Source organism: Salvelinus fontinalis, unplaced genomic scaffold, assembly GCF_029448725.1.
Source record: "Salvelinus fontinalis isolate EN_2023a unplaced genomic scaffold, ASM2944872v1 scaffold_0080, whole genome shotgun sequence".
Taxonomy (NCBI): Eukaryota; Metazoa; Chordata; class Actinopteri; order Salmoniformes; family Salmonidae; genus Salvelinus; species Salvelinus fontinalis.
The window spans coordinates 343,881-371,720 of record NW_026600289.1 but is presented as its reverse complement, the minus strand read 5'-3'; the positions used below and the strand labels follow the sequence as shown (position 1 = coordinate 371,720).

The 27,840-nt window shown below is 41.5% G+C and overlaps 1 protein-coding gene across 1 annotated transcript in view; it reads left to right on the top strand.

Annotated features, from left to right (window-relative positions):
- Positions 1 to 6,465: 6,465 nt before the first annotated feature.
- Positions 6,466 to 27,840, top strand: part of LOC129842960 (NACHT, LRR and PYD domains-containing protein 3-like) — a 35,548-nt gene continuing 14,173 nt past the window's right edge. Inside the window, exons 1-4 of the mRNA XM_055911681.1 lie at positions 6,466 to 6,941; positions 9,284 to 9,469; positions 20,833 to 20,949; positions 24,615 to 24,704. Coding sequence (XP_055767656.1) covers positions 9,342 to 9,469; positions 20,833 to 20,949; positions 24,615 to 24,704 — 335 coding nt within the window. The 5' untranslated portion in view covers positions 6,466 to 6,941; positions 9,284 to 9,341. The remainder of the gene's footprint in view (positions 6,942 to 9,283; positions 9,470 to 20,832; positions 20,950 to 24,614; positions 24,705 to 27,840) is intronic.

Here is a 27,840-nt window from a genome sequence, read left to right as displayed (position 1 = left end):
GTTTAAGCTTTTTTAAGTTTAAGCTTAACGTATATACTAGTACAACATATTAGGTACATACACTTCAATCATTGAAGTAATCTAAATTAAAGACTATTGTTGTACATTGAATATCCACTAGCAGATTTGTGTAGCATGCATCTCCACTATATCTGTCATGTTCCTGTGGTCTTTTTAAAAATCAATAAACATGTGTGTAAAATGTACACTTTTGTTTCACTGTAGATTTGTTTACGCCCACTTAGAAACACCTGATTTATCCCACAGCATTAATGAATAAGATGTGTAGAAAATGAATCTGTTTAAGGCATAAGTAAAGGCCTTTCCTAAAGAGGCTGTCATGATTGACTGTGGCCCATATTTAACACGTATTGCTTGTTACAGAAGACCACTGTTGTACATTGAATATCCATTCATTCCTGTTACACCTTTATGTGTTGGCTCTCTATGTCTGTACATGGTGTGAAATGCGGTTTCACTAAAGTTATTACACCCTAAACCTGAATCTGAAATGACCTTTAGGATCTTTCTTTGGGGTTCTAATCTCCCCGGTGTACATGCCCTGAACAACCACAGGATGGCGCCACCTGGAAGCTCGGTGCACGTACATATAAAGACAACTAAATAGGAAACTCAACAGGGTGTTAGGCTTAGAAACAGTATTTAGATGGCTGTTTTATTGATGTTGAAAGCTTGAAATGTACACAATGCGAAGGGACTTTGTTTCTAACACACACACACACACGCACACACACACACACACGCACATGGCTTTTTCCGCCAGTTTTTTTCTCGGGGACAGACTGAGGAGTGAAAAAGGAGAGAGTTCAGGACGTCGTTAGATACTGCTTTTAAAAACATCTTTTTCATTCAAAAAATCATGTACATACAATTTATAGCCGTTCATAATGAAGGTCTTTTACTATGCCTTTCTTACAGATACAGGGGCCTGGTATAGCCATCCACCATTATCCGTGTCCAATTCCCCTTCAAACTGCCTGGCTCTCTTGCACGGTCCATCAAAACTCCGTAAGTTTTCACTCCAGGGGTATATAATCCGTCGGGCCTTTAGGTCCTGGCTCTGTCTCAAGGACAGCCGCGGCCAGCGCTGTAATTGTTCACCATTCTGGAAAAGACTGTCCAGCTTATTCATAAGTGTTATGAAAATTGGATAATCCACCCATTTAAAACTAAACACAGGAATAAAAAAGTTTACATCTTTGCATGCTCTGGAAGATACAGGAGAATTGACAGACTTTGTAGCATTAGCACCATCATAAAGTTCACAGGCTAAATTGTCCCTTTGGTGTCAGGGCTATAGGCCATTGAAGCGATTCTTAGGGCCTTCAGATCACTGCGGCCGCAGACCTGTTCTTCCAACGCATATCCGGGCACATTTGTACCACTCAGGGCCTGTTCAATTTTACAGAGCGCCAGCCTAATCTTTAGCCATTCTCTCATCCGCAGAGCAGGAGAAAAACTCCCAGGTTTTGCCTGATAAAGGGGTTTGGGGCCACTGTCTGTGAATATCTTTACCGTAGAAGCCTCCGGCTGGAATATGTAAGACATATGTCCCTCACTCGTACCCAAAACTCCTTTAAAACATTCTGGAGCTTCACACAGAACTTCCTCAATGCTTTGGTCACTGGGTTCATGACAAGACGTGCATAACATACCGAAAATTGGCGTAGGTGTCATTTTTGTTTAATATTCCGGGGGTTATCTTGTACAGTCTTACGCATGTATTGTTCTGGGGCTTTATAAGGCGTCTGCAAAGCCCAATACACCAGGACATTCGTGTTTCATAGACAACAACCCGGAGGGCAATACAATAGTCTTACTCTTTGAAATGCTTACTCTTTGAAATGCTTACTCTTTGAAATGCTTACTCTTTGAAATGCTTACTCTTTGAAATGCTTACTCTTTGAAATGCTTACTCTTTGAAATGTTCATTCCCCCCACCCCGTTCCAAACAGGACACTAGACATCAAACATCATGACAACTTCAAAAACATCATAAAACTCTTTTCATACTCTAAGCCGTGAGAACCAGGAACAGGATGCCCAAACACATGGTCACTTCCTACCCCCCGCCCCCCACCCCACCAGGATGTCCTGACCGGAAGCCCAAATATGGGCATGCACACGTCATCATGACATAGGGTCATAAATCAACATTTTGACATGTGACATCTACTTTATTCTCTCTAACAAAATGTTTTGCTGACATACATTTATAATGAGTAATTAACATTGTGTTTTATTCATAATGTTTTGCTGACATACATTTATAATGAGTAATTAACATTGTGTTTTATTCATTATGTTTTACTAACATACATTTATAATGAGTAATTAACATTGTGTTTTATTCATTATGTTTAACTAACATACATTTATAATGAGTAATGAACATTGTGTTTTATTCATAATGTTTTGCTAACATACATTTATAATGAGTAATTAACATTGTGTTTTATTCATTATGTTTTACTAACATACATTTATAATGAGTAATTAACATTGTGTTTAATTCATTATGTTTTACTAACATACATTTATAATGAGTAATTAACATTGTGTTTAATTCATAATGTTTTACTAACATACATTTATAATGAGTAATTAACATTGTGTTTTATTCATAATGAGTTTTCATTCCAGTACACGTGATATTTTGTCTCGGACACTCCGTTTGAATACTCAACCGTAAATGGTATTACTTCAAAAGCAGAATAGGTATTTATTTGGTATTTACAGATGCTCAGAATGAGCCATTGGAAATACATTGTGACTGTTCTCGTCCATCAGCCTGATATGCCTGGTCTGAGGAGATGGTGGTGTCTGCTCCTTCAGCCTGATATGCCTGGTCTGAGGAGATGGAGGTGTCTGCTCCTTCAGCCTGATATGCCTGGTCTGAGTAGATGGTGATGTCTGGTCCTTCAGCCTGGTCTGAGGAGATGGTGGTGTCTGGTCCTTCAGCCTGGTCTGAGGAGATGGTGGTGTGTGGTCCTTCAGCCTGGTCTGAGGAGATGGTGGTGTGTGGTCCTTCAGCCTGGTCTGAGTAGATGGTGATGTCTGGTCCTTCAGCCTGGTCTGAGGAGATGGTGGTGTCTGGTCCTTCAGCCTGGTCTGAGGAGATGGTGGTGTCTGGTCCTTCAGCCTGGTCTGAGGAGATGGTGATGTCTGGTCCTTCAGCCTGGTCTGAGGAGATGGTGGTGTGTGGTCCTTCAGCCTGGTCTGAGGAGATGGTGGTGTCTGCTCCTTCCGCCTGGTCTTAGGAGATGGTGGTGGCTGGTCCTTCAGCCTGGTCTTAGGAGATGGTGGTGTGTAGTCCTTCAGCCTGGTCTGAGGAGATGGTAGTGTCTAGTCCTTCAGCCTGGTCTGAGGAGATGGTGGTGTCTGGTCCTTCAGCCTGGTCTGAGGAGATGGTGGTGTCTGGTCCTTCAGCCTGGTCTGAGGACAGGTGGTATGTAGACCTTCAGCCTGATATGCCTGGTCTGAGGAGATGGTGGTGTGTAGTCCTTCAGCCTGGTCTGAGGAGATGGTGGTGTGAGGTCCTTCAGCCTGGTCTGAGGAGATGGTGATGCCTGGTCCTTCAGCCTGGTCTGAGGAGATGGTGGTGTCTGGTCCTTCAGCCTGGTCTGATGAGATGGTGGTGTGTGGTCCTTCAGCCTGGTCTGAGGAGATGGTGGTGTGTGGTCCTTCAGCCTGGTCTGAGGAGAGGGTGATGTCTGGTCCTTCAGCCTGGTCTGAGGAGATGGTGATGTCTGGTCCTTCAGCCTGGTCTGAGGAGATGGTGATGTCTGGTCCTTCAGCCTGGTCTGAGGAGATGGTGATGTCTGGTCCTTCAGCCTGGTCTGAGGAGATGGTGGTGTGTAGTCCTTCAGCCTGGTCTGAGGAGATGGTGATGTCTGGTCCTTCAGCCTGGTCTGAGGAGATGGTGATGTCTGGTCCTTCAGCCTGGTCTGAGGAGATGGTGGTGTCTGGTCCTTCAGCCTGGTCTGAGGAGATGGTGGTGTCTGGTCCTTCAGCCTGGTCTGAGGAGATGGTGATGTCTGGTCCTTCAGCCTGGTCTTAGGAGATGGTGATGTCTGGTCCTTCAGCCTGGTCTGAGTCTGGTCTGCTCATGAGCTCTTGTTCGACCTCAGATCAAGCTAGACACCCCATTTCACCTCCCACTGCCTGTTGACATCTAGTGGAAGGCGTATGAAGTGCATGTATATCCATAGATTTTAAGCAATTGAATAGGATGGCCCTGGAACAGAGCCTCGATTTCAGATTTTTCACTTCCTGTCAGGAAGTTTGCTGCAAAATTAGTTCTGTTTTACTCACAGATATAATTCAAACGGTTTTAGAAACTTGAGAGTGTTTTCTATCCAATAGTAATAATAAGCTGCATATTGTACGATCTAGAATAGAGTACGAGGCCGTTTAAATTGGGCACAATTTTTTCCCAAAGTGAAAATAGCGCCCCCTACACACTTAATATGGACTTGGTCCCCCCTTTGCTGCCATAACAGCCTCCACTCTTCTTGGAAGGCTTTCCACTAGATGTTGGAACATTGCTGCGGGGACTTGCTTCCTTTCAGCCACAAGAGCATTAGGGAGGTCGGGCACTGATGTTGGGTGATTAGGCCTGGCTCGCAGTCGGCGTTCCAATTCATCCCAAATGTGTTCGATGGGGTTGAGGTCAGGGCTCTGTGCAGGACAGTCAAGTTCTTCCACACCGATCTTGACAATCCATTTCTGTATGGACTTCGCTTTGTGCACTGGGACATTGTCATGCTGAAACAGGAAAGGGCCTTCCCCAAACTGTTGCCACAAAGTTGCCAGCACAGAATCATCTAGAATGTCATTGTATGCTGTAGCGTTACGATTTCCCTTCACTGGAACTAAGGGGCCTGGCACAAACCATGGAAAAACAGCCCCAGACCATTATTCCTCCTCCACCAAACTTTACAGTTTGCACTATACATTGGGGCAGGTAGCGTTCTCCTGGCATCCACCAAACCCAGACGTGTCAGTCGGACTACCAGATGGTGAAGCGTGATTCATCATTCCAGAAAGCACGCTTTAGCACTCGGCTGCCCCATTCTGTGAGTTTGTGTGGCCTACCACTTCATGCTTGAGCCGTTGTTTCTCCAAGATGTTTCCACTTCAAAATAACAGCACTTACAGTTGATCAGGGAATCTCTAGCAGGGCAGAAATGTGATGAACTGACTTTGTGGAAAGGTGGCATCCTATGACGGTGCCACGTTGAAAGTAACTGATCTTTTCAGTAAGGTCATTCTACTGACTATGGAGATTATATGGCTGTGTGCTCGGTTTTATACACCTGTCAGCAACGGATGTGGCTGAAATAACCAAATCCACAAATTTGAAGGGGTGTCGACATACTTTAGTATTTATGCATATATGTATATATATATATCTTTTTTTTAAGTAACCTTTATTTAACTAAGCAAGTCAGTTTAAGAACAAATTATTTATTACAATGATGGCCTACCAGGGAACAGTGGGTTAACTGCCTTGTTCAGGGGCAGAACAACAGATGTTTACCTTGTCAGCTCCGGTTAATGGTCCAACGCTCTAACCACTAGGTTACCTGCCGCTCCAAAAGTGTAATATAGTGTTATGTGCACATACATTTATACTAACTAGAAACAGACGCACATGTCATGGCAACGTTGGTTTACTCAGCGCATATGTAACAGGGTTTTATTGGTGATTCCCCTTGCCACTTTATTGTTAAGCCAATGGGTTTTTGGTGTTAGTTTTGTCTTGCCGTCACCTACTCAACATGGCATCTTATTGGCTGGTTTGCGTAGCTTGCTTACGAGGGAGGATATTTCATTAGAATCGTCCCAGTGAACAAGCACCAAACCAGCGGTAAGTTGTTGGTTGCAAAGCACTGTACATCAAAAGTGATTTTTATACTCCCAAGTGATGATTTAAGTGTACAATTTATATACATTTGTTTGTAAATGTTATTCGAACATCACACATAAGATGCAATGTTTTTTGGAGAATATTGGTTGTGCATTTTGGTTGTAAAGTATTCCCGCCAGTACTAGCTAGCAACTTACTGTGTCTGGTGGGGGGGGTTCATATATTTTTACATTGCGTGAGTGCAGAGTTGGATGGTGAGCCGTGCATTGCATGACGTGCAATTTTGTGCTGTTCCTACCAGGTACATTGTTAAAGATATTATATTGTATATTGTAATTGTATTATTTTGGTAACTACATGGCCCAGTGAACAAGCACCAAACCAGCGTGCGTGAGTGCAGAGTTGGATGGTGAGCCGTGCATTGCATGACGTGCAATTTTGTGCTGTTCCTACCAGGTACATTGTTAAAGAATAAATCTCCATGACTGGTGCTACATGTTGGAATTCGTGTCGAGGATTGATTGTACACAACGCAAGAAGAGTACTGTTACACATACGCAGAAACACATGATCGGGTATAACGGTCGTCTCACGCCGAACTGCGCATGTGCAGGCCGTCAAACCAAAGATACTCCTTCGATATAAAGTATTTTTTAAACTAAAATAATAACCTGTCAGTTTGTCACTTTCACGGAGTTGGAGTAATAACATGTTCAACTACTTAATACATTGGCTCGAATCTAGGTTTTGCCTTTAGATTTCGAGAAAATGTGCGACTAAGGAATCATTTTTCACTTATGACTTCTCAAACCCCAAATCCCGACATCGTTCTACTTCCTACAGTCTGCTTCCCAGCGGTCCCGGTAGACTCGGGATGTTGCGTCTCTGGGTTTAGGAATTCTGGTTATGTAATTTCCTCATGAAGTTGAAAGTACTTTTGTAGGCGAATGCACTTACAAAATGGATGTTGAAACTGTGGCGCACATTTCTCGGCAACATTAGAAGTCGGGTAAAAGTATTGATTTGAAGGAAAGACGAGCAGACTCTGGTAAGTCTAGAGGCTACATACAAACTATTATAAAGTTAGTTCGTCTTCAGACATTTAATAGTCCAGAGTAGGTTTGATCTATGAGCACTGATCATCATGTGTGTAGTGCTGGGGAGCGCGAGGGAGCGCTTTCAATTTGAGAATACACGAAAAAATTATTCTGATCAATTCTAAATAAATTATATTTAATTACCAGGTAAATGGTAACGTTACTGTTACAAAAAATATACCAATTTCTAATAAGATTTTAGGACGGTTAACTGAAGCTGAATAGTAAAAAAAACAATTGGAGGATGGATTTTATTCATCTTCTAAAACAGGGCTCTCCGATCCAGTTCCTGGAGAGATACCACCCTGTAGGGTTTCCTTACTATTCAAAACTAGTCACATGATTAAAATAATTAGTTGGTTTATAACTTAAATCAGGTTAGTTACAACTGGGGTTGGAGTGAAACCCTACCGGAGGGTAGAGCTCCAGGAACAGGGTTGGAGTGAAACCCTACCGGAGGGTAGAGCTCCAGGAACAGGGTTGGAGTGAAACCCTACCGGAGGGTAGAGCTCCAGGAACAGGGTTGGAGTGAAACCCTACCGGAGGGTAGCGCTCCAGGAACAGGGTTGGATGGAACTGTAATGATAGGCAATTCAATAGGCTACATCTGTCGGTACAAACTTTGAAAGAAATTTTGACGTAATTTACATATTTTCTTGCGCTCCCTCACCTAAAAAAATACACCACTGCTTATCAAGCCGACCGACCTGATGGCCTGGCTACATTCTCTGTCCTGCTACTGGTAGGACTATAACATTATGTGAACTGACCTGAACAGGTTTAGGCTGGTCATCTATGATATGTAGGTTATATACAGTACATTCTCTGTCCTGCTACTGGTAGGACTATAACATTATGTGAACTGACCTGAACAGGTTTAGACTGGTCATCTATGATATGTAGGTTATATAGAGTACATTCTCTGTCCTGCTACTGGTAGGCCTATAACATTATGTGAACTGATCTGAACAGGTTTCGGCTGGTCATCTATGATATGTAGGTTATATAGAGTACATTCTCTGTCCTGCTACTGGTAGGACTATAACATTATGTGAACTGACCTGAACAGGTTTATGCTGGTCATCTATGATATGTAGGCTATAGCCGAGGTATAGACCTCGATGTGCATATCACTAACAACCCACTACTATACATTATAACCTAGTCTACTTTACATAATATAACATCTACATATCACTAACAACCCACTACTATACATTATAGCCTAGTCTACTTTACATAATATAACATCTACATATCACTAACAACCCACTACTATACATTATAACCTAGTCTACTTTACATAATATAACATCTACATATCACTAACAACCCACTACTATACATTATAACCTAGTCTACTTTACATAATATAACATCTACATATCACTAACAACCCACTACTATACATTATAACCTAGCCTACTTTACATAATATAACATCTCTTACTTGTTGCAAATAAACTTTCTGAATTGATCAATGATTTCCCCCTCAGATCAATCATGTCCGTTTTAGCCCTTCTGTCTACATTCTCAGATACATTTAGAAAATAACAGATTGAAAGACAATAAATAGCCTACTTTTAATTAATAAAAATAATTGTGAGACATGGCCTTGTGTTGCTGTACTGTCTATAACTACCTTAACAAACAGTGACTTATTATTATTATTATTATTATTATTGTTGCTGTACTGTCTAGAACTACCTTAACAAACAGTGACTTATTATTATTATTATTATTATTGTTGTTGCTGTACTGTCTATAACTACCTTAACAAACAGTGACTTATTATTATTATTATTATTGTTGCTGTACTGTCTATAACTACCTTAACAAACAGTGACTTATTATTATTATTATTATTATTGTTGTTGTACTGTCTAGAACTACCTTAACAAACAGTGACTTATTATTATTATTATTATTGTTGTTGTACTGTCTATAACTACCTTAACAAACAGTGACTTATTATTATTATTATTGTTATTATTATTGTTGCTGTACTGTCTATAACTACCTTAACAAACAGTGACTCATTATTATTATTATTATTATTATTATTGTTGTTGCTGTACTGTCTATAACTACCTTAACAAACAGTGACTTATTATCATTATTGACAGTTACCATGGAGATGAAATGTCAACTACATGTTCATGTGATGCATTAAATCACCTGACTGTTTCTATGTCTGTTAGTAAATGTTTTATAAGAGATAATTAATAAATGAGAACAATTGACATTCAAGAATTACTGTTAACCACAAGCAACATGTTGGATCTCTGTTTAGGGGTCAGTGCTCTAAAATAAGTCTCTCTGGGAAGAGAGAGGAGGGACCTGCCTCTAAAATGAGTCTCTCTGGGAAGAGAGAGGAGGGGGGCCCTGCCTCTAAAATGAGTCTCTCTGGGGAGAGAAAGGAGGGGGGTCCTGCCTCTAAAATGAGTCTCTCTGGGGAACATGACATCAAAGCTAAGAGGTGAGATTACAATTGTGTTTAAAAACTATTGAGTGTTTATTTCCTAAATACTATTTCCACAGTTTTTCACATTTGTTTTTTAATCAGAAATTGTTGTTCTTGGGTACCTTCCATTACTGTCCTCAGATTTTTTATGAGTATATTTTAGATGTGTATGAAAATTAGTTTCTTAGCAAAACGCTATATTTCCATTGTTTAGCTGAAATTGAATGTTTGTATCCTGTATATTTGACTCTGATATGTGGTTGTCTCACCTAGCTATCTTAAGATGAATGCACTTATTGTAAATCGCTCTGGATAAGAGCATCTGCTAAATCAGGGGTTCTCAATCCGGGGTCTGTGGAGGTACTGCAGGGGTTCTCAATCCGGGGTCTGTGGAGGTACTGCAGGGGTTCTCAATCCGGGGTCTGTGGAGGTACTGCAGGGGTTCTCAATCCGGGGTCTGTGGAGGTACTGCAGGGGTTCTCAATCCGGGGTCTGTGGAGGTACTGCAGGGGTTCTCAATCCGGGGTCTGTGGAGGTACTGCAGGGGTTCTCAATCCGGGGTCTGTGGAGGTACTGCAGGGGTTCCACGGCACCCTGACTGTACTCGTTGCAATGGAAGACATTTGATAGAATTCTCACGACACGACCACTTTGCCTACTCTTAATTATTGACTAATATAATGGAATGCATATTGTTTTAACCAATTCTGATTGTTTTTACAAGCAGAATTTGGACAATATTACCGTTATATCAACACACTCTTCACACCCGTTTAACAACTCTAAATATCTTTGGCATAGTAGCATCAAGTCCCTTGCCAATAATGTTGCCTACAACGTTGCATACAATGTTCATTTTCATCTAACACATATTACGCCCCAGATGCCTTCAATTGACCAATTTATAGCCATTAACAATTTAGGATTGTTTTTTAACAATGTGATGTTGCGCTCCAAAGGGAGAACATGAAATAACATGATGTAGATAATTAAATAATCAAAAGAAAAACGTGTTTATTATACACTGTTAGAAAAGAAGGTTCCTTATAGAACCAAAAAGGCTTCTATCACCTCCTTAATATATGGAACCACTAAAAGTTATAACATTTATAAAATGATAAAATTATATATTTTTAGGTTCAGTGAAGAAGAGCCTCTCGAGTTCTGATCAACGAAAGGTGAATGTTTTGAGGATGTGAACCCAGCAGCCCTCCAGTGGTCAGATCAATTCCGCCTGATTTTTCCAGCGCCCGCCCAGGGATTCGAACCAGCCACCTTTCAACCATAAATCCAATTCCTTTGGGCAAAAACCTGAGTTAATCTTCAGAAATTAACATGATTTAATCTGCCAAAATTAAGCCAAAATGGTATCACTTGTTATACATAAATTATTGCCAAAGGCACAAGACATACTGTTGCATGTAGGTCTATATTATTTATTGATTGATCATATAGAAATATAAAACATTATTTTTAACTAATACAAAGCAATTACATGTGGCGCAGGAACCACTGACTCACTGCATTATTCAATAGTATTATCAAGACACCTGCTGTTAACTCTTAACTACTTAGGACAGCTCACGAGGTGTCCTAAATATCTGCTGACTAGGTGGGACTAGAGACTTCATGCATAGCTTTAATTTATACCCATAAGTGTCAAATGTCTTTATTCTCAGCACTTATACGACCAATTCTCTACTTTGAGACGCTTTGTGAATATGGTCCCAGATCTCAGAGTTCCCTACAGTGTTGAGACGGCGAAGTCTATTGTTCAATTTGCTTTTTGCTTTACAGTCAGGGACAGTATGAGTGTAGCCAGATCCTTTTCACTCTCTATCCTTGTTTCATTTTGTGGTTCACTGGATTCGTCATCATCCTCGAGACGAGGGTCAGCCGAAAGACCTGCTAGCTCGCCAAGTTAGTCGGTACAGCTAGGTAAGCTAGCTAGCTACTATACCAGCAGCATCCTAGTTACCATAGCTACCACTACATCATTTCCGGTTGCCTGCATTTCTTGTGGACCGATGGAGCTCCCCGGTTGTTTCTTCCACCTGTTAAATCCCGTGGAGGGCTTCTCCCTCTCTCGTTGACGGATGCTGGCTACCTCTGTCCGGTTCTCCTCTCTTCACTAGATGGACGGTAACTTTAGTGTTTAACCCCTCTGTATCCAAGGACCAAACTTTTTAATATTATTTTCGGGGTGCCTCAAGTAGGCTGGACACATTACTTTTTCCCCCTGATGACTAGTTCATTGCATCCGCCATGGAGCCCAGTTTCATAACATTACCATATGTCCCTAGTTGTGAGCTAATTGTGAAAAAACAGACCTAATTTTAGGTCATTTCTCACCCTGCCAGCTCCTATTAGTTCTATTGAGCACCGTGGCACCAACTCACCTTCTGAACATTCTATTCCCAGATCATTGTTCTGCATCACAATGCCTGCTTTGCTATTGTTGGCAATGAAAACTGTGTGCATTAACCGTGAACATTGACCTCAGCTTATTATTAGCAAGGTTACGGCTACTTTGTGAGAACTCACTGTTCAACTGTGTACACGTTAAAACCTCTTTGGGATAGGCATCCCGCTAGTGGGACACCTCGACAACATCTGGTGAAATTGCAGAGCGCGAAATTCAAATTACAGAAATATAAATATTTAACTTTCATGAAGATACAAGTGTCATACATCAAAATAAGGATTAACTTCTTGTTAATCCAGCCGCTGTGTCAGATTTCAAAAAGGCTTTATGGCAAAAGTATACCATGCGATTATCTGAGGACAGCGCCCCGCATACAAAAGCATACAATCATTTTCCAGCCAAGTAGAGGAGTTCCGAAAGTCAGAAATAGCGATAAAATTAATCACTTACCTTTGATGATCTTCATATGGTTGCACTCACAAGACTCCATGTTACACAATAAATGTTTGTTTTCTTCGATAAAGTCCTTCTTTATATCCCCCCCAAAAATTCAATACAAAGGAAAAAGAAGAGGTCTCGGTCCCAGTCAAGCGCGAAAAAGCTCTAGTTCATTCGACCCGACCACTCATGAAATGCTGTCATTCTTCTTCATTTCTCAGAATACAATCCGGAAACATTATCTAAAGACTGTTGACATCTAGTGGAAACCATAGGAACTGCAATCTGGGTCCTATCCACGTATATGGTCGATAGGCTTTCAATGGAAAAACACTCACATCAAAAGAATCACACTTCCTGGATGGATTCCTCAGGTTTTCGCCTGCCATATCAGTGTTTTATTATTTAAACAGTTATTTGAACCGTTTTGGAAACTTTAGAGTGTTTTCAATCCAATGCTACCATGCATATGCATATCCTAGCTTCTGGGCCTGAGCAACAGGCAGTTTACTTTGGGCACGCTTTTCATCCAAACTTTTCAATACTGCCCTCGTTCCCTTAAAGGGTCAGGTAACCCAGTTGTGATGCCTGGCGCCATCAAACGTTAAGCATTTGAACCATATTTGTTTTCAGAAAAAGGTATACAATCAAAACAAAACACAAGTCCTGTTTTTCAATATGTGACTGATTTAAACAGCCTGAATACATGTTTTAATGAAGAAATTACACTCTTTTGACGACTTGTTGTTTCTTAATGACTGCTGGGTAATTTGATATGTATCGAAATGTTCGTTTGTAGGCATCGAATTGAATGAATGCTGCACAGGTTCACTGAGTTGCAAACCAAATGGACAGGTCTAGATCATTGATTTGTAGATCTGACTCAGTTGCTACCTCAGATTATGAGCCTAGCAGGTGTCGTGAATGAGTTATGTAGTACCCACAGAAGGCCACAGGGAGGAGCAAGAGAGCTATAAACCCATACTGTTTTTTGCCTTAAAAACCCTAAACCAGACAATCAATCAAATGTATTTATAAAGCCCTTTTTACATCAGCAGATGTCACAAAATGCTATACAGAAACTCTAACCCTATGTATTACCTATTTTAGCCTTAACCCCTAACCCTATGTATTACCTATTTTAGCCTTAACCCCTAACCCTTAAACCCTTAACCCTATGTATTACCTATTTTAGCCTTAACCCCTAACCCTATGTATTACCTATTTTAGCCTTAACCCTTAACCCTTAACCCCTAACCCTATGTATTACCTATTTTAGCCTTAACCCCTAACCCTATGTATTACCTATTTTAGCCTTAACCTCTAACCCTATGTATTACCTATTTTAGCCTTAACCCCTAACCCTATGTATTACCTATTTAACCCTTAACCCCTAACCCTTAACCCTTAACCCTAATTCTAGGGCCCTTTCATGATACTTATTATTGCTAGGCAGAACACTTGATAAACAAGCCAAATTAGTTCTATTTTTCAAATGTGTCTTGAACTGGGTGACCTGGAAACCTCTATGTGAAAGTCCAGTAATTGGCTTGGGATAGATGGGGCAGGTTAGATACTGATCTAAGGAATTAACAGCAATGTCTGTACGTGAATTAATAACTTTTAATTGCTAAATATTTCCAATAGATGGCAGCATAAGACCACAAAGTGTCAGTTACAGGCTACAAGCAGCAATATGATTGACATAAAATAGCATACAACCACAGACTATATGTCCCATGATTTTCTAAAATGGTCACTCATTACTTTAGTTAGCTATATATCTCGTATTAGGGCTGTGTTGCTTTTGGGAGAGTCACTATTTAGTGACTATAGCAGGTATTGAACCCCGGGTAAATAATCACTAGTCAGAACCTCAACCTTAGTATACAAACATTATAAAAAATCCTCTTTAATCTGATATTGCAAGTAAACAACCTCGGAATAGAAAAGACAAGAGTGCATCTTCCAGCCCACCAATAAATTACATAATTCAACCCTCCCGGTTAGTAAATTTACCTCAACATGTCCCTGGAGAAGGCAGAGTAACGACACCAGCCTTTTAGCGGGGCTGAGTTGGCTTCTTGCTCGAGAAGGCAGAGCAGCTTGATGCTGGTCGATTAATTTTACAATGAATGTACTATGAAAATAAGTTTTTCTCTACCAGAGACGACTGAATTAATGTTCAGGCTTATTGGTAATCGTTATATTGAAACCTGTTATGGCTGCAAGCCCGACACCGGTACACTTATGACAACATCCAGCTCAAGTGCAGGGCGCGAAATTCAAAATCTATTTTTTTTTTAATATTTAACTTTCACACATTAACAAGTCCAATACAGCATTTGAAAGATAAACATCTTGTGAATCCAGCCAACATGTCCGATTTTTTAAATGTTTTACAGCGAAAACACCACGTATATTTATGTTAGTTCACCACCAAATACAAAAGAGGACAGACATTTTTCACAGCACAGGTAGCATGCACAAAGCCAACCTAACTAACCTAGAACCAACCAAACTAACCTAGAAACAACTTCCTCAGATGACAGTCCTATAACATGTTACACAATAAATCTATGTTTTGTTCGAAAAATGTGCATATTTGAGCTATAAATCAGTTTTACATTACTGCTACCATCACAGCTACAGTCATAAATAGCACGGGAGTAGCCAGAGTAAATACAGACACCAACGTCAACTACCTAATTACTCATCATAAAACATTTCAGAAAAATATATGCTGTATAGCAAATGAAAGACAAAGATCTTGTTAATACAGCCAATATTTCCGATTTTTTAAGTGTTTTACAGCGAAAACACAATATAGCGTTATATTAGCTTACTGCAATAGCTAACACACAACAGCATTGATTCCAGGTAATCGGTAGCGATAGCACAGTTCGACAGATATATGAAATAGCATCCCAAATTGGGTCCTTACCTTTGTTGATCTTCCATCAGAATGTTGTACAAGGGGTCCTTTGTCCAGAACCGTCTTTGTTTGGATCCAGAACGAACTCTTTCCCTCTTGAATTAGCAAGCGCACTGGCCATGCGGCGCTAACCTCTCCTTCGTCAACAAAGTCATACAACGCAACACGCCTAAAGTCCCGAATAAATTTCAATAATATAATAAAACTATATTGAAAAAACATACTTTAGGATGATATTGTGACATGTATCAAATAAAATCTAAGCCGGGGAATGTATTCGCCCATAACGAAAGCTTTCCAGAAGGCGAGTCCAGGTCCAACTTCGCGCTTTCGAAAAATAAATAAATGGCGGACCTTTCATTCCAAGATGATGTATTCAATCTCAGAACAAGATAATCAACTGATTTCTGCTCTCACTTCCTCTTGACACCCAGGGGAAGGTGTATGACGTGTATCTATAGTCCTAAGTGACATGCCCATTTATAGACAAGCTCTTGAACAGAGACCTCGCTTTCAGAAATCTCACTTCCGGATAGGAAGGAGTTCTATCCGGGCTGCAGAAGGAGTTCTGTTTCACTTAGAGAAATAATTCAAACGGTTTTAGAAACTAGAGAGTGTTTTCTATCCAATAGTAATAATAATATGCATATTGTACAAGCAAGAATTGAGTACGAGGCCGTTTGAAATGGGCACCTCTTTCCAGGCTACTCAATACTGCCCCTTCAGCCATAAGAAGTTAATGAAGTATAATTTCAAAACATGAGCATAAAAACAGGTAATAATAAACATGAATGATCATTATATTACTTCACAGGAATCTGTTAAATGCTTTTTTCAGTCCTTCCTCTTGCGTTAGCAGTGACGGACGGGATAGGAAGAAGCACACAGGAGTTTTCCTGTGAGGGGAGTGGTGGTGTATCCAGGGAGAAAACTGAACTCATCTCCTGAAATATAATTTTGTGGTCTTATGTTGCCATCTATTGAAATTATGTAGCAACTGCAGTAGTACTGAATAATGTGTAATTCCTTACTAAAGTAGTAATTATATAACATTTTCTAGTTCATTTCACCACTTTCAACCATAAAATAACCATTTATAGCATAACAAACAATGAAACTGACATCAACCAAAAACACCATACATTTAGTTCATTATTTATTTTAATTAACTATTTATTTAGATGGGTGACATTATCTGCCAAAATAACAGCCCTGTAGACAAAGAAGAGCTCTCCAGTAGGTACCAAAAATTCAAAGGACATTTTCTCACAAGTGAGGTTACAAGTTAATCAACGTTCAAAGCAGAATTACTTTCCCAATATCCCTCAACTGTAGTGTCTGTTAAACCATTTTCTAGCTCTGAGTCTCTACTTTTATCCAATGTAAAAAACACTATTTCAAATTTTGCCATATAAGACTAAATTAAACGATATCATAACCGCCATCGATTAAAACCTCTACAGAGTACCTAACCCGGATCCGGGAGCACCCCCCACCCCCCCCACACTGATTAGCATCGCTAGCATAGCGTCACAATTAAATAGTAGCATCTAAATATCATTAAATCACAAGTCCAAGACACCCAATGAAAGACACAGATCTTGTGAATAAAACCACCATTTCAGATTTTTTAAATGTTTTACAGGGAAGACACAATATGTAAATCTATTAGCTAAACACGTTAGCAAAAGACACCATTTTCTTACTCCAACAGTTTCTTACTCCATCAGGTGCTATCACCAATTCGGCTAAACTAAGATATTGATAGCCACTAACCAACAAACAAATTCATAAGATGACAGTCTGATAACATATTTATGGTATAGCATAGTTTTTTTTTTTTAAATGTGCATTTTTCAGGTATAAATCACAGTTCTACATTGCAGCTGCAATCTGATATAGTGCTGATGCAGCTAGAACAATTACAGAGACCAACGTTATATAACTAATTACTTGTCTTAAAACATTTCAGAAAAAATACACAGCGTACAGATATTGAAAGCCCAACATCTGGTGAATCCAAACAATATTTCAGATTTATTAAATGTTTTATAGCGAAAACAAAATGTAGCGCTAAATTAGCATAACCACGCCAGCCAGAACCAGCTGGGCGCGCCCGACCAGTTCACATGCACGACAGATATATGAAATAACATCGTAAATTGGGTCTTACTATTGCTGATCTTTCATCAGAATGTTGATCAAGGTGTCCTTAGTCCTGATGAGTCGTTCAATCCATTCACAATGGCAACTTTCCCTCTTCATTTAGCCTGGGTACTGGTCGACTGGCACGGTCCCTGTCCAAAGTTAAAAAACTCACAGAACGGAACACGGCAAAACTCCCGAAAAAATTCAAATAATCTGATTAAACTATATTGAAAAAACATACATTACGATGATATGGTCACATGTATCAAACAAACTTCGAGACGGAGATAGTTTTCATCCGTAACGTCAGCATAACAAAAGACAATTGCACCTCTAAAACGCGCGTTTCAGAAAACCGGAAGTTGTCGGTCACGCTAAAGAAATAGGTCTTATTTCACGTCAGTACAAGATAAACAAAAAATTTCTCCTCTGACGTCTTCCTGACACCCAGAGGAAGACGAATGAAGTGTGTTTCGGGTCATAGGTGGCGTGACCATATATAGGCAGAGCGTTGAAGCGAGCATACACATCTTGCAATCTTCTTCTGGCTCAGGGAAAGTGCTGTCAAATGACCTGTGTTTCACTCAGAGACAAAATTGAAACGGATTTAGAAACCATAGCTTGTTTTCTATCCAATGGTATATGGTTATATGCATATAGTAACAGCAATAATTGAATAAGAGGCAGTTTAATCTGTAGAGGCAATTATGCTAATGCGAAAACAGCACCCCCTGTATTCTCAAGAAGTTAAAGACAGTACTGTGCAGCCGTCTTCATCCACCTGGCCAAGGCTTTTGTCTCTGTCAATCACCGTATTCTTATTGGCAGACTCAACAGCCTTGGTTTCTCAATTGACTGCCTAGCCTGGTTCACCAACTACTTCTCAGATAGAGTTCAGTGCGTCAAATCGAAGTGCCTGTTGTCCGGACCTCTGGCAGTCTCTATGGGGGTACCACAGGGTTCAATTCTCGGGCCGAGTCTTTTCTCATGTATATATCAACGATGTTGCTCTTCTCTGTATACATCAATGATGTCGCTCTTGCTGCTGGTGATTCCCTGATCCACCTCTATGCAGATGACACCATTCTGTATACATCTGGCCCTTCTAAGGACACTGTGTTAACTAACCTCCAAACAAGCTTCAATGCCATACAACATTCCTTCCGTGGCCTCCAACTGCTCTTAAACGCTCATAAAACTAAATGCATGCTTTTCAACCGATCGCTGCCTGCACCCGCCCGCCCGCCCGCCTAGAATCACTACTTTGGACAGTTCTGACTTAGAATATGTGGACAACTACAAATACCTAGGTGTCTGGCTAGACTAGACATTAAGCGTCTCCAATCCAAAATTAAATCTAGATTCGGCTTCCTATTTCGCAACAAAGCATCCTTCACTCATGCAGCCAAACATACCCTCGTTAAACTGACCATCCTACCGATCCTTGAATTTACAAAATGTTCTCCAACACTCTACTCAGCAAACTGGATGCAGTCTATCACAGTGCCATCCGTTTTGTCACCAAAGCCCCATATACCACCCACCACTGCGACCTGTATGCTCTCGTCGGCTGGCCCTCACTACATATTTGTCACCAGACCCACTGGCTCCAGGTCATCTATAAGTCTTTGCTTGGTAAAGCTCCGTCTTATCTCAGCTCACTGGTCACATAGCAGCACCCACCTGTAGCACGCGATCCAGCAGGTATATCTCACTGGTCATCCCCAAAGCCAACACCTCCTTTGGCCGCCTTTCCTTCCAGTTCTCTGCTGCCAATGACTGGAACGAATTACAAAAATCGCTGAAGTTGGAGACTTATATCTCCCTCACTGTCACGATCGTCTTGCGGGGAGAGAGAGAGGACCAAAAAAACACGAAACAATCACTGATAACAAACTAAACAAAACAACAAACGACCTTGAAGCTAATGACGTAAGTGCAATAACACAAGCAACAAACGTACAACATAGACAATTACCCACAAAACCCCAATGCCTATGACTGCCTTAAATATGGCTCTCAATCAGAGACAATGAACCACAGCTGCCTCTAATTGAGAACCAATCTAGGCAGCCATAGACATACAAACACCTAGACAAGACATTGACCCATATACCCTACAAAACCCCTAGACAATACAAAAACACATATGTAACGGATGTGAAATGGCTAGCTAGTTAGCGGGTACGCGCTACTAGCATTTCAATCAGTTACGTCACTTGCTCTGAGACTTAAGTAGGATTTCCCCTTGCTCTGCAAGGGCCGCCGTGGCCTTTGTGGAGCGATGGGTAACGATGCTTCGTGGGCGACCGTTGTTGATGTGTGCAGAGGGTCCCTGGTTTGCGCCCGGGTATGGGCGAGGGGACGACTGCTGCGGAAAAGGAGGAGGTTGAAAGGGGGGTGAGTGTAACGGATGTGAAATGGCTAGCTAGTTAGCGGGTACGCGCTACTAGCATTTCAATCAGTTACGTCACTTGCTCTGAGACTTAAGTAGGATTTCCCCTTGCTCTGCAAGGGCCGCGGCTTTTGTGGAGCGATGGGTAACGACGCTGCGTGGGCGTCAGTTGTCGATGTGTGCAGAGGGTCCCTGGTTCGCGCCCGGGTATGGGCGAGGGGACGGTTTAAAGTTATACTGTTACACATACATTCCCCATGTCACCCCCTGACCTAACTAAAATAATCAAGAAAACAAAGAATACTAAGGCCAGGGCGTGACACTCACTAACTTTAATATCGGCTATCTGAGCAGCTTACCGATCGCTACAGCTGTACACAGCCCATCTCTAAATCACTCCAGTTTTAATTTTGCTAAATTGTAATTACTTCGCTACCATTGCCTATTTATTGCGTTACCTCCTCATGCCATTTCCACACACTGTATATAGACTTTTCTATTGTGTTATTGACTGTACGTCTGTTTTCTCCATGTGTAACTGTGTGTTGTTGTTTGTGTTGCACTGCTTTGCTTTATCTTGGCCAGGTCGCAGTTGTAAATGAGAACTTGTTCTCAACTGGCCAACCTGGTTAAATAAAGGAGAAATAAAAAAATAAAATAAAATGTTCTAGTATCTAATTTTATCAAATGTAAAAAACACAATTTCATATTTTGCTCCATGAGACCGAATCGAGCCGTTCAGTCACATTTGAGAGTGAGGTAGATATATAGCATTTTGCAATTATTTAATTTTTTAAATGAAACCATCAAGTGATATAAACAAATACATGTATGTCATTGAACAACCCCATGCAATGATTAGATAGTGAAAAGACACACCAATCTCTTTTATATTTTCTTTATTAAACAATAACATTTCATTTACCAACATTTCTGAAAATGGATATATAGCGTTTTGGAATGAAACTCTTCTTATGTTTCCCCATCTGAGCTCAGAGTAGATGAGAGATGTAATGTTTGTCTCTGTTGTGTTGAAGTCCAATCAAGCAGGAGAGACCAGCCTCCCCTGTACCCAGCTGTGTGTCCATGAAGAGTGACTGGTCTATGGAGCCTCCTCCAGAGTTTAGAGAGGGAGACTTTTCTACTGAACAAAGGTAAGAAGAACTCATGGGTCATGGTCAGTGAGTTAAACAACACTGTCTCTAGTCATTTCTCCTCTCCCATTTTCCCATTTATTGTTGTTGTTTTCATAATCCATAGGCTAATCATTTTGTCCATTTTCATAGTCCTAAAACAATATTAAACAAACACAACATTCCCTCCCTCCCTGTGTGTGTGTGTGTGTGTGTGTGTGTGTGTGTGTGTGTGTGTGTGTGTGTGTGTGTGTGGGTGTGTGTGTGTGTGTGTGTGTGTGTGTGTACTCCCTGGATGAGGAGATGTAATCTCTATCCTGATGGTCACTTTTACCCCTACCTACATGTACACTACCGTTCAACAGTCTGGAGTCACCTGGAAATGTCCCTGTTTATGAAAGAAAAGCAATTTTTTTAGTCCATTAAAATAACATCAAATTGATCAAAAATACAGTGTAGACATTATTCATGTTGTAAATTACTATTGTAGCTGGAAACGGCAGATTTTTTATGGACTACCTACATAGAGTTCCTCTCTCCAGTGTCTCTGTTATTTTTCCCATCTTAATCTTTTATTTTTATTGGCCAGTCTTTGATATGGCTTTTTCTTTGCAACTCTGCCCAGAAGGCCAGCACCCCGGAGTCGCCTCTTCACTGTTGATGTTGAGACAGGTGTTTTGCGGGTGCTATTTAATGAAGCTGCCAGTTGAGGACTTGTGAGGAGTCTGTTTCTCAAACTAGACACTCGGATGGACTTGTCCTTTTGCTTAGGCTTCCCACTCCTCTTTCTATTCTGGTTAGAGCCAGTTTGTGCTGTTCTGTGAAGGGAGCAGTTTTTAAAATTTATTTCAGCTTTATATTCACGAACAACACTGAGTTACACATGGAATAAACAAATGTAGAGTCAATAACACAATAGAAAAGTCTATATACAGTGTGTGCAAATTAAGTAAGATTAGGGAGGTAAGGCAATAAATAGGCCATAGTGGCGAAATAATTAATTTTTAGCAATTCAACACTGGAGTGATAGATGTGCAGAAGATGAATGTGCAAGTAGATTTACTGGGGTGGAAAGGAACAAAAAATAAATAACAATATGGGGATGAGGTAGTTGGGTGGGCTATTTACCAATGGGCTATGTACAGGTGCAATGATCGGTAAGGTTCTCTGACAGCTGATGCTTAAATTTAGTGAGGGAGATATAAGTCTCCAGCTTCAGTGATTTTTGCAGTTCGTTCCAGTCATTGGCAGCAGAGAACTGAAAGGAAAGGCGGCCAAAGTAGGAGTTGGTTTTGGGGGTGACCAGTGAAATATACCTGCTGGGGTGCGTGCTACGAGTGGGTGCTGCTATGGTGACCTGTGAGCTGAGTTAAGGCGCGGCTTTACCTAGCAAGGACTTATAGATGACCTGGAGCCAGTGTGTTTGGCGACGAATATGAAGCGAGGGCCGGTCACAATGGTGGTTAGCATACGGGGATTGGTGACAAAACGGATGGCGCTGTGACATACTGCATCCAATTTGCTGAGTAGATTTTTGGAGGCTATTTTGTAAATGACATCGCCGAAGTCAAGGATCGGTAGGATAGTCAGTTTTATGAGGGTATGTTTGGCAGCATGAGTGAAGGATGCTTTGTTGCGAAATAGGAAGCCGATTCTAGATTTCATTTTGGATTGGAGATGCTTAATGTGAGTTTAGAAGGAGAGTTTACAGTCTAACCAGACGCCTAGGTATTAGTAGTTGTCGACATATTCTAAGTCAGAACCATCCAGAGTAGTGATGCTAGTCGGGCGGGCAGGCGGCTGTGGGCAGCGATCGGTTGAAGAGCATGCATTTAGTTTTCCTTGCATTTAAGAGCAGTTTGAGGCCACGGAAGGAGAGTTGTATGGCATTGAAGCTCGTCTGAAAGTTTGTTACGGCTCGGTGTCCCGCTAGCGTTCCACTACGGAAACATCCGTTGAAATTGCAGAGCGCGAAATTCAAAATGCAAAAATCATATTATTAAACATTCATGAAAATACAGGTGTCATTCATCATTCTTTAGCTTTGAATCTTGGTAATCGAACCGCTTTGCCCGATTTACAATAGGCTTTACGGCGAAAGCATAGCATTTGATTGTCTGAGGACAGCGCCCCACATATGCCCAGCATACACATATTTTTCAAACAAGCACAGGCATCACAAAAATCAGAAATAGAGATAAAATAAATCACTTACCTTTGAAGATCTTCCTCTGTTTGCAATCCCAAGGGTCCCAGCTACACAACAAATGGTCATTTTGTTCAATAAAGTCCTTCTTTATATCCCGAAAAAGTCCATTCTTTTGCGCGTTTGATTCAGTAATCCACCCGTTCAACTCGTTCAACATGCAGACAAAGCAATCCAAAAAGTTACCGGTAAACTTCGTCCAAACAAGTCAAACAACGTTTCTAATCAATCCTCAGGTTCCCTAATATGTAAATAAACGATCAAATTTAAGACGGAATGTAGTATGTTCAATACCGGAGATAAATAACGAAAGGCGCGCCCTCATTCACGCGCGCCACAAGACTACAGTCCCTGTGAGGAACACCTTGGATAAACTACAACTACTTGTTTTTTTTTTTTAAACAAGCCTGAAACCTTGTATACAGACTGTTGACATCCAGTGGAAGCCATAGGTACTGCAATCTGGGTGCTATTTGGTTGGAAATGCAACAGGCCAACATAGGAATGGCATGGGAGCTCAAAAAAATAAAATTCTGGATGGATTTTCCTCGGGTTTTCGCCTGCCATATCAGTTTTGTTAAACTCACAGGCATATTTTAACAGTTTTAGAAACTTCAAAGTGCTTTCTATCAAATACAACCAATTATATGCATATCCTTGCTTCTGGGTCTGAGTAACAGGCAGTTTACTTTGGGCACGTCAAACTATCCGAAGTTCTGAACACTGCCCCCTAGCCCTATTAACGCAGTGTCCAAAGAAGGGCCAGGCGTATACAAAATGGTGTCGTCTGCGTAGAGGTGGATCAGAGAATCACCAGCAGCAAGAGCGACATCATTGATGTATACAAAGAAAAGAGTCGACCCGAGAATTGAACCCTGTGGCACCCCCATAGAGACTGCCAGAGGTCCGGACAACAGGCCCTCCGATTTGACACACTGAACTCTATCTGAGAAGTAGTTGGTGAACCAGGCGAGGCAGTCAATATAGAAGACAAGGCTGTTGTAGTACACAGCGTTGTACGAGATCTTCAGTTTCTTAGCAATTTCTTGCATGGAAAAGCCTTCATTTCTCAGAACAAGAATCGACTGAAGGGTTTCAGAAGAAAGTCTTTGTTTCTGGCCATTTTGAGCCTGTAATCGAACCCACAAATGCTGATGCTCCAGATACTCAACTAGTCTAAAGAAGGACAGTTTTATTGTTTGTTTAATTAGCACAACAGTTTTCAGCTGTGAGAACATAATTGCAAAAGGGCTTTGTAATGATCAATTAGCCATTTAAAATTATAAACTTGTACTTCTTATAGTCTCATTATTACCTCAACTACCTGGTACCCCTGCGCATTGACTCAGTACTGATACTCCTTATAGTCTCATTATTACCTCAACTACCTGGTACCCCTGCACATTGACTCAGTACAGGTACTCCTTATAGCCTCATTATTGTTATTTTGTGTTACTATTTCCTTTCTTTTCTTTACAAGGTACAAGGGCAACGTAGCACGTCTGGTGAACAGGGCAGAGATCCATATCCGCAGTCAGACCAGTACAAACAGGATCAGCAGCACTACAAGGTATCACGTCCGGTGGATCATGCATCAATACTGATAGGATGGAAAGAAAGGGAGCGCTGCTCTCAGATCAGTTTTCTCCATTCAAATCTTTCCTTAACATTATAATTATGTCACAATACTGACCACAGATCAGCTTCTATTAGCACCTATGGCTTCAAGTATTGAAGATACTTAATAGAACTCAATATATTGAACAATATGACTGAAATAGTCCTAAATCCTACTGTTCATATTTTAATGCAGTCATCTCGGTTTTTATTTGAAGCAAATTTATATACGTCCCTTGTTTGAATCAAATGCAAGTAGTGAACTTTGTTCTGAATTTAGCTGTGGTCACAGAGAGACTGATAAACCATGTGATTCTATATTTAGCAGAGATCTTCTGTGTATAAAGTCACACGGAAGGGAAAAAAACATCTAACGACTCACTCAGCTGTTCTAGTGGTCTGAGGCAGGTGTTAGATTACTCAGCTGTTCTAGTGGTCTGAGGCAGGTGGTAGATTACTCAGCTGTTCTAGGGGTCTGAGACAGGTGGTAGATTACTCAGCTGTTCTAGTGGTCTGAGGCAGGTGTTAGATTACTCAGCTGTTCTAGTGGTCTGAGGCAGGTGTTAGATTACTCAGCTGTTCTAGTGGTCTGAGGCAGGTGGTAGATTACTCAGCTGTTCTAGTGGTCTGAGGCAGGTGTTAGATTACTCAGCTGTTCTAGTGGTCTGAGGTAGATTACTCAGCTGTTCTAGTGGTCTGAGGCAGGTGTTAGATTACTCAGCTGTTCTAGTGGTCTGAGGCAGGTGTTAGATTACTCAGCTGTTCTAGTGGTCTGAGGCAGGTGGTAGATTACTCAGCTGTTCTAGTGGTCTGAGGCAGGTGTTAGATTACTCAGCTGTTCTAGTGGTCTGAGGCAGGTGTTAGATTACTCAGCTGTTCTAGTGGTCTGAGGCAGGTGTTAGATTACTCAGCTGTTCTAGTGGTCTGAGGCAGGTGGTAGATTACTCAGCTGTTCTAGTGGTCTGAGGCAGGTGTTAGATTACTCAGCTGTTCTAGTGGTCTGAGGCAGGTGTTAGATTACTCAGCTGTTCTAGTGGTCTGAGGCAGGTGTTAGATTACTCAGCTGTTCTAGTGGTCTGAGGCAGGTGGTAGATTACTCAGCTGTTCTAGTGGTCTGAGACAGGTGGTAGATTACTCAGCTGTTCTAGTGGTCTGAGGCAGGTGTTAGATTACTCAGCTGTTCTAGTGGTCTGAGGCAGGTGGTAGATTACTCCGCTGTTCTAGTGGTCTGAGGCAGGTGTTAGATTACTCAGCTGTTCTAGTGGTCTGAGGCAGGTGGTAGATTACTCAGCTGTTCTAGTGGTCTGAGGCAGGTGTTAGATTACTCAGCTGTTCTAGTGGTCTGAGGCAGGTGTTAGATTACTCAGCTGGTCTAGTGGTCTGAGGCAGGTGGTAGATTACTCAGCTGTTCTAGTGGTCTGAGGCAGGTGGTAGATTACTCAGCTGTTCTAGTGGTCTGAGGCAGGTGGTAGATTACTCAGCTGTTCTAGTGGTCTGAGGCAGGTGTTAGATTACTCAGCTGTTCTAGTGGTCTGAGGCAGGTGTTAGATTACTCAGCTGTTCTAGTGGTCTGAGGCAGGTGGTAGATTACTCAGCTGTTCTAGTGGTCTGAGGCAGGTGTTAGATTACTCAGCTGTTCTAGTGGTCTGAGGCAGGTGTTAGATTACTCAGCTGTTCTAGTGGTCTGAGGCAGGTGTTAGATTACTCAGCTGTTCTAGTGGTCTGAGGCAGGTGTTAGATTACTCAGCTGTTCTAGTGGTCTGAGGCAGGTGTTAGATTACTCAGCTGTTCTAGTGGTCTGAGGCAGGTGTTAGATTACTCAGCTGTTCTTGTGGTCTGAGGCAGGTGTTAGATTACTCAGCTGTTCTAGTGGTCTGAGGCAGGTGTTAGATTACTCAGCTGTTCTAGTGGTCTGAGGCAGGTGTTAGATTACTCAGCTGTTCTAGTGGTCTGAGGCAGGTGGTAGATTACTCAGCTGTTCTAGTGGTCTGAGGCAGGTGTTAGATTACTCAGCTGTTCTAGTGGTCTGAGACAGGTGTTAGATTACTCAGCTGTTCTAGTGGTCTGAGGCAGGTGTTAGATTACTCAGCTGTTCTAGTGGTCTGAGACAGGTGGTAGATTACTCAGCTGTTCTAGTGGTCTGAGGCAGGTGTTAGATTACTCAGCTGTTCTAGTGGTCTGAGGCAGGTGGTAGATTACTCAGCTGTTCTAGTGGTCTGAGGCAGGTGGTAGATTACTCAGCTGTTCTAGTGGTCTGAGGCAGGTGGTAGATTACTCAGCTGTTCTAGTGGTCTGAGGCAGGTGGTAGATTACTCAGCTGTTCTAGTGGTCTGAGGCAGGTGTTAGATTACTCAGCTGTTCTAGTGGTCTGAGGCAGGTGGTAGATTACTCAGCTGTTCTAGTGGTCTGAGGCAGGTGTTAGATTACTCAGCTGTTCTAGTGGTCTGAGACAGGTGTTAGATTACTCAGCTGTTCTAGTGGTCTGAGGCAGGTGTTAGATTACTCAGCTGTTCTAGTGGTCTGAGACAGGTGTTAGATTACTCAGCTGTTCTAGTGGTCTGAGGCAGGTGGTAGATTACTCAGCTGTTCTAGTGGTCTGAGGCAGGTGTTAGATTACTCAGCTGTTCTAGTGGTCTGAGGCAGGTGTTAGATTACTCAGCTGTTCTAGTGGTCTGAGACAGGTGGTAGATTACTCAGCTGTTCTAGTGGTCTGAGGCAGGTGGTAGATTACTCAGCTGTTCTAGTGGTCTGAGACAGGTGTTAGATTACTCAGCTGTTCTAGTGGTCTGAGACAGGTGTTAGATTACTCAGCTGTTCTAGTGGTCTGAGGCAGGTGGTAGATTACTCAGCTGTTCTAGTGGTCTGAGACAGGTGGTAGATTACTCAGCTGTTCTAGTGGTCTGAGACAGGTGGTAGATTACTCAGCTGTTCTAGTGGTCTGAGACAGGTGTTAGATTACTCAGCTGTTCTAGTGGTCTGAGGCAGGTGGTAGATTACTCAGCTGTTCTAGTGGTCTGAGGTAGGTGGTAGATTACTCAGCTGTTCTAGTGGTCTGAGGTAGGTGGTAGATTACTCAGCTGTTCTAGTGG